Genomic DNA, 13615 nt, shown 5'->3' on the forward strand with positions numbered 1-13615 from the left:
CCTGTATGTTGCCTGAACACAATTTTTCCAATGGCCCAAAATCTGGGTCACAAAATCCCTACACACTTCTAAACATCTACAGTTTTGTCTGCAGTCAAATTGTGGTATGTTTCATCCATCCGGACTGAGAAAAGTACACTGACCTACGTACAGTGTCATCAAGATGTTGGGTAACGGATTTCAAATATGAATTATGATAGGAGATCTTTAGGGGAAACTTATTGCGTGAGGGTTGGGAGATGGCATTCACCTTTTTAGTGACCACTGATTACTTTGCTTATCGAGCTTTGGATTCCCTGATTAACCCTTTAGCAACTGAAGATTCTGTATATAATGGCATATTATTCCCTGGAAGGTACAGCAATACTCATTTCGACAACTTTCTAAATTATGCAAAATAGATCACTGCATGTTTATTTTTGTCTATTATAAGTTATGTTTATTTGAAAGCCATTAAGACCTTACCAAGAGATTTGGGTGTGACCGGTGTCACAGAAATAATTCTGACATACTTTGGTTGACCTTTGACTTCTTTAAAATTACGTAATCTTATCTTCTGTATGAAAACAATAAAAATGGAGAAGCATAAAACTATAAAAAAGCAAACGGGCGGTTTCGGACGGTTCAGTTCTAATGGGTTAATCTAGCAAGAAAAATGTGGGAGAGGATTTCAGATTGGATTGGCCCCTACAGGAAAGAGGTACTGTGTAATATGTCAATTGCTGCAAAGCCACTTAATACAAGGAGTCATAGCGCATGGTGTATGTTACACTTCTGTTAGCCCCATTTATGCCAATGGGTCAAATGTGAACTAATTTCACACACATACAATGTACAGCCAAACAGGAAATGTATGTGGCAAGTATAGGGTTAAAAAGATGAATTGTGCACGGTGCCAAGTGCGATGGTACAAGATTTCAGATAGGGTAAGAGATGAGATACACTCTTCCGCACAGTGAAGTAGAATTGAAATTTTTTATTGTTTTATCGCGGTCACAAAGGCAATTTACTATATGTTTCTACAACACCATGGACATCTAAGGGCTTGGTCCATGTCAAGGATTTGGTATTGTAATTACAGCCATTTCTCATGGCCCAACATTTGTGGAAAACTGCAAGTTGGACGAAGAGCAAATGTTTGGCTGTGCCATCATGTGCTAGCCTATCCAAAAAAGTTTGGCAGCTATTGCGAACTGGATGGTGAAAGCACGCAATGGCACTTTCAGCGAAGGTTACGCAATAGGCAGTCGACCAATTGGGCACCAAGAATCAGTGTGGGTGTTGTATAATCGACAATTGTTAAAACAACAGCAAACACAACCTTACATCCCGTGCCACCACTTTTGGGTTTCTAATGATGTATAACAAAGGATAAGAATAGACAACCATTTCATTATGACAAATTAAGCAAACTGGTTGTGTGCCCAAGGAATACCGGTATTTCTGGCAGTGGTGTGCACTGATAACAAAACTTTTATCGTTACTGCCCTAGACAGCCAGTTTTGTAAAGTTTGCTCTCACGCTTTACAGCATCTGAACATATTCAGAGACCTCAAGCACTCTCGAACTTGTGGCTATTATTAGGTTTGTCATGATGGACAAGTTTTGGAAGTGGGCTAGCAGCCAGTATCACACCCCATGATGCTATAATCTGACCTACCTGCTTGCCCCGAGGCAATCAACACTCATTCTTGGGCAAGTAAAACGAGTGGGCACTGCTGTGTTCTGAGTACTTGGCCTTTGCTGAAATGTCTGTTTGATCAAGTACCGGTACACGTTAGTGGAGGAAAAATCTTTTGTAATACCATGAACCCATGCACTGGTTGAGGAGAGGCTAAAACAAAACGTGATCTCAGACTGCAAACATTACCCCATTATAAATCAGTATGGCTCTTGAAGGTCAGTAAACACAGCTAAATACTATCACGTAGCACGCAATTGTCGGTTTCTGGTTATGAAACTGCGATGCGTGCAGTCCGGGTTGGATGCTATATGAATAGAAAATTATAGAGAAAGACTTGAAAAAGGTCAATACTTAAGGCCTCACTACCCTCTGTTAGATCTCAGTAATACGCTGCAACATGAGTGGATAATTGGCAGAGTGCCAACTTTTTGCACCCATGATGATTAATAACAAGCCCAGTTATATTACCCTGCACTGATACTACAGAGGTCTTTTTTCCTTCTTCATTTTCATATCTACTTATGTTTATGAAATCCCCCATAGTTTTTTCTCATAAAAGACTGAGATTGCCAAGAGCTCATCATCAACTCGTTAACACAATGAACTGGTTTCGTCATCCTACGAGTCTTGTTTTCGCCCCACATGTGCCTACGTGATGGGTGGGGCCTCTTAGCTCCTCCCCCTGACTACACCTCTGGGAGAGGCTCCTCCTCCACCTGGAGGAGTCCCAGGTCCTCCAGAAACTTCTTCTCTTCCTCCTTGAAGTCGGCGTACTCCACCCGCTGCTTGTTCTCCACCTCGTCCATGCTCGGCTCGGCCGGCTGCGCCATCTGCGGGCAGAGAGAAATATTCAGATATAGGTAAGAGCGCCCTCGCTGTCAAGCGCACGGTCAGGTACAGGGTACAGACCTCTCAACCTTTCTGAATTTGGAGGAAAGAATCTGAATTTAACCATTCCCAGCTCTTGTTTTGATAGGCGTTTCCTATTTTTCGCGGTAATTTTATTACACACTCCTATCAAAAGTACATGGGAACTGCTCTTTCTTTTCTACTTTTGAGTCAAATCATCCCTATTTTTCAGTCAGTTAGGTTGGGAGGTCTGAGGGTATATCTCTACCTTTTCTCATCTTGGCCGAGTTTTGTTCAGTGGCAATATATACATGCAGGTAATGTCCAGGTACTACTCAATGTAAAACCTTTCATTTTCTAAATGATATCAAGTTGAAGTTTTGGAAAATAACTGATCATCACTTTTACATAGATAAGGGAGTCTAGAAAAACTGATCAGAGTACAAAGGTCTTTTAATGTGCGATTACCATCAACAGCAGCAACTCTTCTCAATGAATCTGTTTACAGATGATGAAAACTGGAAATATGATGCCAGTGCAAACCTCTTGAAACGTATCACTACCACTGAAAGAAGCAATTCTCTTTAAGCAATCCGTAAACTGTAAACACCATATCATGTTGGGGGTATAACATTTCGTGAAGTGGAACTTGTAAGCCAATTTTACAAGTGGCTGAACCTACAATCGAGAACCACGTAGGCCGAGTGAGAAATAAGTGTAGTACCTTTTCAGATGAGCACTTTCTAACCTAGGAGACAATACACAGAGGATTTTTGCTACACAAAGCAATATTTTTGCAAGTTGTTAATTTCATGAATATCAGTGGACTTGCAAAATTCGTGAAAACTATGAAAATGCAGAATGTACCGCGTATACAGTATTCTTTTTCATAGTAAGTCCACTACAGTGGTTCAATCAACCTCGAAATCGAAGGTGTGTTACATTAAAGGGAGCATATAGTTTTGGTTGAGACCTAACTTCAGGTTTCTAATATTTTTTGGTGAGATGATGAGAAACCTCTCATAAAATATGAAAGAGCATGTACTTCCAAGAGGGATTCAATGTTTATTTGATGAAAATCAGGTTTAAAATGGCTGAGATATCCAAAAAATAGCATTCCTAAGAAAATGCAGGACTCACATTTTATTAGGGTTGCTTTGTTTTACTTTGTTTTTGGATGTCTCAGCAATTCCAAACCGATTTTCATCTCATAAACTTTGAATTCCTGTTAAAATGGTATGCTCTGTACTATTTCATTAGTGGTTTCTTGGTATCTCACAAAAAGTTCAAAGCCCAATTCTCATCTCCACCAGTACTATACAATCAGAAAGGGATAAGGGAGGGCCAGTGGTCAGAGAGAAGAAAGTTTGGACCAACTCACCTTTTTCTGGGCCTCTTCTTGGTCCAGACGACGTTTGTTATCCACGTGGAAGTTGGCTCGCTCTTGCTGGTAGTCCAGTCTTCTCACCTCTCGGTCAATGTAGTAGGTGAAGCTTGAGAGCTGGGGGATCAGCAAAGGGGAGAAAGTAAATGTAACAACATTTTGGTGGTAAACACTCAGATCCTATATCACTGATCACTGTTTGAAGGTGTGGGGAGCTGTAGTGATGACTTTAGAGCAGCGAGTGATGTTGGTTTAGCGGTTTCGATTGACGCCTTATCCTCTGAAATAATGGGCAAATAATGCCTGAAATTGTCACAAGCGCATAATTCAGCCAAGAGTTGGCCATTGAAAAGTGAGACAAATGTGACATGTATGCATACATGCCAGATATGTCCTTGTACAAAGCATGTGTCATGCATGCTTCATGTACGTATTTTTGACTCATTTTTGTTTTTCATATGCGGTAATGCTTTAACTGGATTAAAAGTGTTCTTCCACGGGGCCCTGTTACAAAGACATAAATGTATACACATCTATTTGCATTGAAAAATGATTTGATATGTGCACAATAGAAGTACAGTCTCTAAATTATTTGTCAAATATAAAGTAGAAAAGAAATACCTAATGCAAAATATCTACAGCAGATGTATTATTTATTGAATATGTCTCTGTAATTAATGTAAAGGTTACTGTCAAATCGAATATATACAGTGCACTCACGTTATAATGAACACGTTTCTAATCCCGAACGAGATTCCAGTTACAACAAAATAGAAATCCAAGTCGCAAAATTATCGGCTCTATGTTATTTATTGTTTATATGTTCGGTTGTAACGAAATTTTGACATAACGAAAGAAATCTGCCGGTCCCGATGACTTCGTTAAAACGGGAGTCAACTGTATATGAATTATGAACCAGAGGAAAGTGATGGTATGAACAGCTGTTTAAAAGACTGACATGATATCAGTTCTCACCACATAATCAAATCGTTTCATGTATATATAGAGAAAGATGGCACAAGAAGGCTGTGTCTGTGACAAGAAGTCTATGATATTCGTGTATGATAAGATAAATTGATGTTTGTGGAGCATCCTGCTCCTTGCTGGCATGATTGATATGCGACCAAGCTGCACGTTTCAGGGCACAATTTTGATTTTTTTTTCTCAAAGTGAAACTCTGTACTACAGATTCATGTCTTCACCAATCAGGGACGAGGCTGTGGTCTGTAATTGCATCAACAAACGTATAGTATTCGTAACATTATACATTTTCTGTATTTTTTAATAGGGAAAATCCCTTAGCAATCCCTACGAAATTCTATATTTCAGTTTATATTCGAGGTTTACTTTCTCATATGTAGATCTGTTAACCAGGAGGAGAGGTATTAAAGACACAGCCATTTTCTATCTCTGTATTCATGGTGATGGATTTGCTGCTAAAGTGCTACACCATAGGATTGCGTAGTAAATTACACTCAGGGATCTTGCCAGCGTATATCACCCTTGTCGGTGCCGACAAGCGTGCGGTTTGAAGAAACAATTGCCGACAAGGGTAAAACTTGCCGACAAGGGTAACACCACGCGTGAACTTGCCGACAAGGGTAACGCCACGCGTGAACTTGCCGACAAGGGTAACGCCACGCGTGAACTTGCTTGACGAGCTAAGTTCGAACCAATTTCCCGCCTTTTTTACTCTTTATTTGGCTAGAAAAGAAGCTAGATGTCGAAAGGAGCAGCAGTTTACAAGCGCAAAAAGTTTTCCACGCAGTCACCGCACCGATCACAACAACGCGGCTCAACATAGCGACGTACATAACACACTTGCTCACTCACGAATGCGCTCTGATTCGGGATCCACACACACATGCACCAGCACCCAGCCGGCCACAGACAGCCGCCCGTGTGTGTACAACGGTACTAAAGCATTGTGAGAGGGAGAGAGGACGGAAAGAGAGGGTCGGAGGCCGAGGAAGGCTGAGGAAGGCTGACACGTGCTCGCTTGTTGTCACGCTTGTTGTCGGGTTACGCAAAAACAAACGATATGAAATGCATGCCCCCTCCGCCAAAGGTTGTATTTTTTTTTCTCCTTTGGTTTGTCTGTTCGTTTGTCTGCCTGTCTGTCTCTCTATTCGCAAAATAAGTCAAAATTTGAGAACAGACTAGGATGAAATTTCAGAACAGTTGGTTGGTAAAATGGCGCAAGGAACAAATCGTCTGTTGAGAATGAGAAGGGCTTTAAGTTGTCTCGAACACTATGGGTTTTGTGATCACTTAACGCCCTTATCATTCTCAACCGATGAAATGATTAAATTTTGATAGTGAGCAGGATTTGTAATACCACCGGAATTCACCGCCAGGATCCAGGATTTTTAGACTTTGTTTCGTATATTGAAAGGATTCGTATCAATTCTTTAGGAAGCTGGCCATCGGCAATGATGCAAAATTAGATGTGTTCAAAGCATTGCCGCAGAGAGAAATTTAACTCCATCTTTCGTTAAAAAAAAAAAAAAAGAAGAAGAAAGAACGTGCGATGGAGTAAGCAAATGCAAATTGTTAGTTGTATTTGTGGTTTTTTTTGGGGGGGGTTGTTTCAGCGGGTTATTTTTTTTTTAATTTAAAAAGCCATGCGTTCCATTTGAGCCTTTTCACTTTCCATGGATTTGTAAACGTCATTCGTGAATATTCCATTTTCCTTCTCCGGGCCAAAATCTACAGTAATTCTGTCATGATGGTCTTTCAAGTTCAGCGTACGTATTCCACGTGCTTCTGGCTTGGTTTGTTAACATGCTGGGTTAGGGGGCCTTCATGGGCAGAAAATAAATGGATAATCATTCATCGGTGCTCCCAGTTGGTTTACAGACTATCTACACGCTGTTTACGACCACTGAAGCAAGGTGGCAGTACGCGTGGCATTCCTTTATCTGACACCTGGCTTTCGTGGAAATTTCCATGAGTCATGATATCAAGTTTCCCCAATGCCTGTGGTCGTGTTTTTTTTTCTTCTTCTTCTTTACGAACATCAGTTTCTTCAACTTGAAAAGTGTCGATAATTTGCTTCGCGCACATGTTTCTTTCTTTTTTTTACTGCAGCGTCGGTAACATTTTGTTTTGTTCATCATCCGTGCAAGGCAGGAGTTCATGGGAGGAGAACGATAGGAATGACTGGGGAGAAAATAAACTGAAAGAAGGAAGCATCTTTTGAGCGAGCTGTCTTTGTTTTTCTCTACACCAGCATCAGTTAATATCACCACCAATGTTCATTTTTTCCCCAGCTAGATAACTCAAAAAAGTTGAATGGACTTCAATTTTCGGAAATTTTGATAACGCAAGGAAGGAGTAAATAGTGCCAATGATCCATAGATAGGCGGAGTTCTGAGCCCTCTCCCTTCCCACCCTTTTCTAGTTCATTATTGAAATATTTGTTCTCCATCAACGATATGAAGTTTGCTCTCCTTTCCATTTCGTACTTTCATCCCTTCTCTGACTCAATCACTGCACATGTGTGAAAATGGATCCGTTTGGGATTCATGAACACAACGTATGGGAAGTTTGGTTTCTGTGTGTGTGTGTGTGTCTGTGTTTATTAATTTTTTTAAATCATGCTCTTGCTTCAAGGAGCTACGCTTTTCCCGCGTAAAATTAATAATGGATACTGCACGCAAAGGCCTACGTTTTGACGTGAAGAACCATTCATTCTTTATGTATTTATAATATATTTTTTTTTACGTAAAACAAAGAATGATTGGTTGTTCAAGTAATGTAAAAAATATTATTTTGACATTTCATGCGCTTAACTGCCGAGCATTTTTTTTCTTCTTCTTTTACGGGAGAGAGCGAAATGTTCTTCTCTTTAGCAATGACGGCCTAGGCATAATATTTGTGACACAGTTTTGATTTCAGGTCAGTTCTTGATTTAGTGAAAGCTAACAATGTTTTTCACATTCACAAAAGCAGTTTGGTTAGCCAGTGTTCAGTTCACTGCCACAGTGAAATTTTTAAATAAAGCGATGCCCCAAACGGGTTTACTCTGGGGGTTTGTTCCAAATAATGATAGAATAATTCTACATTCCTCATTATTCTGAAGGTTCGTTATCCGGGAATATAGAAATAATGTTCGTTAATTTCTAAACAAAATCAGTTTTGTTATTTCGAACGTTCCGCCAGTGAAATTTCGGAATGAAACAGTTACAGTTTTCTTACTCTGAGGGTTCGTTACTCCCACAGAAAAAATAGTAGTGAAATAGTACTAGATTCTATATTCTGAAGGTTCGTTAACCGAAAAATAATAAAGAAAAAACTGTCCGTAATTTCAAAACGAAATCAGTTGTCATTTCCAACGTTTTGCCAGTGAAATTTCAGAATAAAATGACGGCACAAAACAGCGTGTTTCCGTACTTTTCTAGGGTCTGTTACTCCGACAGAAATAGTAATGATAAAATAAAACATTGTAAATTCTTTATTCTGAAGGTTCGTTAATCCAAAAATGATTAAGAGAAAATGTCCCTTTATTTCACAACGAAATCAGTTTTGTTATTTCGAACGTTCTACCAGTGAAATTTCGGAATAAAACGACGGCACAAAACAGAGTGTTTTCGTACTGTAAGGGTCTCTTACTCCGACAGAATATGTAGATTCTTTATTCTGAAGGTTCGTTAACCGAAAATTAAATAAAGAAAAATGTCCGTAAATTTCAAAACGAAATCAGTGTGTCATTTCGAACGTTTTGCCAGTGTAATTTCGGAATAAAACGACTGCCCAAAAAACAGTTGCAGTTTTCTTACTCTGAGGGTTCGTTACGCCAACAGATTGATGATAAAATAATGCTAGATTCTAAATTCTGAAGGTTCGTTAATCCAAAAATGAGAAAAAATGTCCGTTCATTTCACAACGAAATCAGTTTTGTTATTTCGAACGTTCTGCCAGTGAAATTTCGGAATAAAACGACGGCCCCAAAACGGTTACAGTTTTCTTTTACTCTGAAGGTTCGTTACTCCGAAAGAATAATGATGATGAAATATTTTAGATTCTTAATTCTGAACGATCGTTAATGGAAAAATGATAAAGGAGAAATGTTCGTTTATATCCAAACGAAATCAGTTTTGTTGTTTTGAACGTTCTGGCAGTATAAACGGCCCCAAAACGGTCAGTTTTCTTACTCTGAAGGTTTGTTATTCCGAAACAATAACGATGATAGATGATGGATTCCTTTCTGAAGGTTCGTTGATCGGAAAATAATAAAGAAAAAAATGTTCGTTAATCTCTGAACGAAATCAGTTTATTTATTTTGAACATTCATCTGTAGTACCGACCTTTGGTGTTGTTGTTGTTTTCGATTACAAACCTTCGAAGTACTCAGTAATGAATCGTTTCATTTTATGATTACACAAACCTCGGAATAATGACCATCATTAGGCCTACATTTTTGTGTGATATCTCTTTGATGTCACGGCCAAACTACCGCAGTATACCCAGAAAGGAAAGTGCAATGATGTCCCGAAAGTTCTCGATCGCTTCTCACGCATCTGATGCAGTAGGCCTACCACGTGGTCGAGCAGACGGCGAGAAAGCAAAAACACTACGGGTAGTTAGTACACACGGCGCGCGTTGTTGCGATGCAGATCAAAAGACGGCTATTTATTTCAACAGTGAAACAGGAAAGGCTTAAAAGAAATCGGAACCGTCACCATCGGCACATACTTCTCTTTCATTTATTATTTAGGAACTGCCGCCAACAAAAGGTATGGAGTTTCTGCATTGTTTCTGTGAGAATATGCCCCTCACAACGTTCATTACATCTCCGTGAAAATGTCGCATTTAGTGGCATTTTAGCGGCGATTTATCTTTGTTGTATTGAGCATTAGCAAAGGCTGAACCCCCCTCCCGTACCCACCCCCAGAACAGCGCGTATAAGTGCCGACAAGCGTGAAGAAATTCCTGGCGAGAACCCTGACACTGTGTATCCTTTGAAGAAGGAATAAATAGGCATCCTCATGACACAAAAAAAAAAGAAAAAAAAGAGAAGATAATGTAGGACTTAGACTTCCAGACTGGAAAAGTGAAAACATTATAGGGCAATACTTCAAGGCGTATGAACTAGAAGGGTTTGTATGAGAAGACATTGATCAATATGCGTCAGGCCACACTATACGTGTTTGATAACTCTGATATTTGGTACAAGGTGTGGCATTGGAGTAGAGAGAGAGAGAGAGAAAAAAAATATAAAATCTGACCAAGAATGTAGCCAATGTGCCCTTTACTAGCCCTCAAGCAACAATATGCTGTGATTGGAATGCCCTTTACAATAAAATACCAAAGTGATGATGTCACAGTCTTTTGTTATAGGTTAGGTTGGAACCAGGTGCGAGCATAAACACTCGGGCCAGGTGAGGATGTTTGGAACCAGTTTCCATGGCAATGAATGGCTATGACATCACACTTTGGTAGTCTTTGGTCATGTTCTTCTAGGCACAAGCCTGTAGTGGAATAGAGAGGGATGACCCCCATAGAGACTGACCTCATTCGGTGTTGGGTTCCTGAGGGTCCAGGGAACTTCCAGGATGTGCAGGGTACCAATCTTATCAGTCACTGCCAAGAGCTGCTGTTTGTCTGCACACATGGGATAGAGGTGAGAAAGGGTGTGTGTCTGTTAAGTACTCAATACATAGTACATGCCTCTTCATGTGCACTTTTATTCTATTAACTCGTCAAATCCGGGGTAATTTTCAGCAAAAAAATATACAAGTACCTACCAACACGAGACAGTTGTATTATGTGTTCAAATGAATGAATTCTTACAAAAAGGTTTGTTGTTGTTGTTGTTGTTTTCTTCAACTGATTGACAATTGCCTTTCTTTGACATAGATAAGCACTGAATATACAGTGTTTTAGTAGTAGCCATGATGGATACATGTACTCAGGTTGGACAGAACGATATCCAGTGGATCACTGAGATTGGGCCCGACAGCCGAATGTTTATTCTAATCCTTATAGCAGCAGGTTCTGTGTATTCATTTAAATTAATGACTTCCAGCAGCACTGGCTGACTGACTAAATAATCGGTGCTTACAAACGGCGATGAAGGCAATTTAGTCTTTCAGTTGCAATAAAAGCAACTCGTTACTAGAATTCATTAATTGCAACAATTAGGCAGAACCGGCAGCTATGAGAATCAGAACCATTGTTGGATCTTGGGTGCAAGCTCACAGGTCCAGTGGACACAACACCTATCCAGTGATGAGGAGATCGTTGGTTCAAGTCTAACCCATATATTATTTTGTATATCTAGGGGCTCTTTGTCTGATAACTTACTGCTTAGCACCCAGGGGTAGATCTTGGTGATGCCAGCGGCCGAGATGTTCTGGGAGAGGGACGGCTCGTGGGTCTTGTCCAGCAGGTCCCAGACGTCCACATTGCCCTCTGCTGTGCCGAGATAGAAGACGGCCGGACGGGTGGGGGACCAGTATGCCGCCGTCAGGGGCTTGGCAGCACCCGCCGATACCAGGAGAGGTCCAAACTAGGGGATAGAGTATCGAAACATTTTTTTCTTTTCAACAATGAATTCTTGTCCTTCTTTTTGATACTTTTCTTTACTGATGAGGTGATAAGGAATAAGTAAGATATAAAGTCTGCTGGACAACACTATAAGAAGTTGACCATTACTGTACTTCTGAACCCAATTATAAACAGTCCATACTAATCTTGATTTAAACCCAGGTCTTTTGTCTATGTCCACAACTTTCATTGCCAAACTATATCCAAACGCATGCAATCAGCTATCTTTTGACATTAATTTGTCAACCATGATACAATTTCCTTTTTCTATTTGCTTAGTCACAATCAACTGCAAAATAAATCGCATGAATTAGCTGTTAACAAATACATACAAAGTCAGGTTCCCTAAGAGCTGCATGGTTAATGTAAGTAACGTTGTTCAGGATGTGTGCACTGGTGTATATCAAGACAATGAGGTAAAAAAAACTAGAAATGTTGCTATGGTGACTGATGCCTCTGCCATAATGCATGATTCTCCCAATAGTTGTATAGTACAATGTCTTCACAATGTGTGATGACAGTTTCACATAACTGGCAAAATATTGATATGACAGGTTTGTCAGAAATGTCTTGAATGTTCACTTTCCTCAAACTGGGTTTGCTATAATTGTTTAAGAGTGCAGGTACACATATTTGGGGAATTGAGGATTTTTACTTGACTTCTGACCGACCCTGTTATAAGTTTATGCATTGAGTAATTTTCAAGGTATGAAGAAAGAGTGTAATTACAGTACAAAATAGATTTTTTTTTTCATTTAAACCTGACCTTTGACCCTTAACCTTTGACCTTTGACATTCTGGCTGAAAATTTCCCAGAGAATCTCCATTAGGTAATACATGTATATATTAAGTTTTAAAACTAATAATGCAAGCATTGCAAATACTAGTATATGAGGGAAACAGTAAAATTCTGAGGAGTTGACCTTGACCTTTGACCCCTGACTATTGATGCATGACCCCTAAACTCCCTAGATAATCCCTACCAGTCAGTACATGCATATGTACCAAGTTCCATGAAGATACATTCAACCATTTGCTAGAAAAGTGAAATTGCAACATTTTCACCTAACCTTTGACCTTTTGACCTTTGACCCTATGACATGAAACTCTCTCTGGAGAATCTTTACGCAGTAGCACATGTCTACACTAAGTTTCAAAAAAATACCTTCTGGCATTGCATAGATATGGGAGAAATAGCAACATTTTTAGCATTTGACCTTGACCTTTTGAATTTGACCTCTTGCCAATGTCACTTAAATCTCCTCAACTAATTGCCCCATCATACATCATACTTGGACCAAGTTTGGTGAAAGCTGCTTCATCCAGGTTTGAGATCACATAAACAGATAAATTTTAGGATTTAACCTTGATCTTTGACCTTTGACCTCAGTCCAATTGCACTCAAAAACAAATTGAATAATTTTCCCATCATACACCATCCTCGGACAAAGTTTGGTGAAATTTGCTCAATCCAGTCTTGAGTTATCGCGTAAACGGATACAACTTCATGATTTGACCTTGATCTTTGACCTTTGACCTTTGGCCGATTTCACCCAAAATCTAATCAAGTAATTGCCCTATCATACTTTACACTTGGACCAAGTTTGGTAAAATTCCAGTCAATAGTTCTCAAGTTATCGCGTAAACGAATGCGGACAGACGTACGGACAGACGGACAACCCGAAAACATAATGCCTCCGGCACCACTTCGTGGCGGAGGCATAAAAAAAGGTTGACAAGCATGTCTTGAAAACTGTCCATGATGAGGCTTTTATCAAAATCTTCAAAAAAATCACAGTACTCCCACCTAAGTATAGAACATAGTCCCCCCCCCAAAAAAAAAAAAAAACCTCTCTCCTCCCTAGCCATACCAACTTACTGACTTCATGACAGCCCCACCCACTTACTGACATCCCCCACCCATTCACCAAAGCACCTCCTTGACCTCCTTCCAGAGGGAGAAGGACCCTGGCCACATCCTCTAAACTGACATCATGTCAGCCTCTGCCTACCAACCCACCTCCTTCCAGAGGGAGAACACACCCACTAAACTGACATCACATCAGGCCCCGCCTACCAACCCACCTCCTTGCCCTCCTTCCAGAGGGAGAAAGTTCCCGGCGACACCCACTCACTGACATCCCCCA

At 40.1% G+C, this 13615-nt stretch overlaps 1 protein-coding gene across 1 annotated transcript in view; it reads right to left on the bottom strand.

The window, feature by feature from the left end:
* Nucleotides 1–2304: 2304 nt before the first annotated feature.
* Nucleotides 2305–13615, bottom strand: part of LOC139722394 (dynein axonemal intermediate chain 3-like) — a 35935-nt gene continuing 24624 nt past the window's right edge. The window contains 4 exon segments of the mRNA XM_071633701.1: nucleotides 2305–2514; nucleotides 3915–4034; nucleotides 10432–10523; nucleotides 11226–11430. Coding sequence (XP_071489802.1) covers nucleotides 2371–2514; nucleotides 3915–4034; nucleotides 10432–10523; nucleotides 11226–11430 — 561 coding nt within the window. The 3' untranslated portion in view covers nucleotides 2305–2370.

This window comes from Diadema antillarum, unplaced genomic scaffold (genome assembly GCF_040938485.1).
Source record: "Diadema antillarum isolate AM-2024a unplaced genomic scaffold, OU_Dant_1.0 scf00000164, whole genome shotgun sequence".
Classification (NCBI taxonomy): domain Eukaryota; kingdom Metazoa; phylum Echinodermata; class Echinoidea; order Diadematoida; family Diadematidae; genus Diadema; species Diadema antillarum.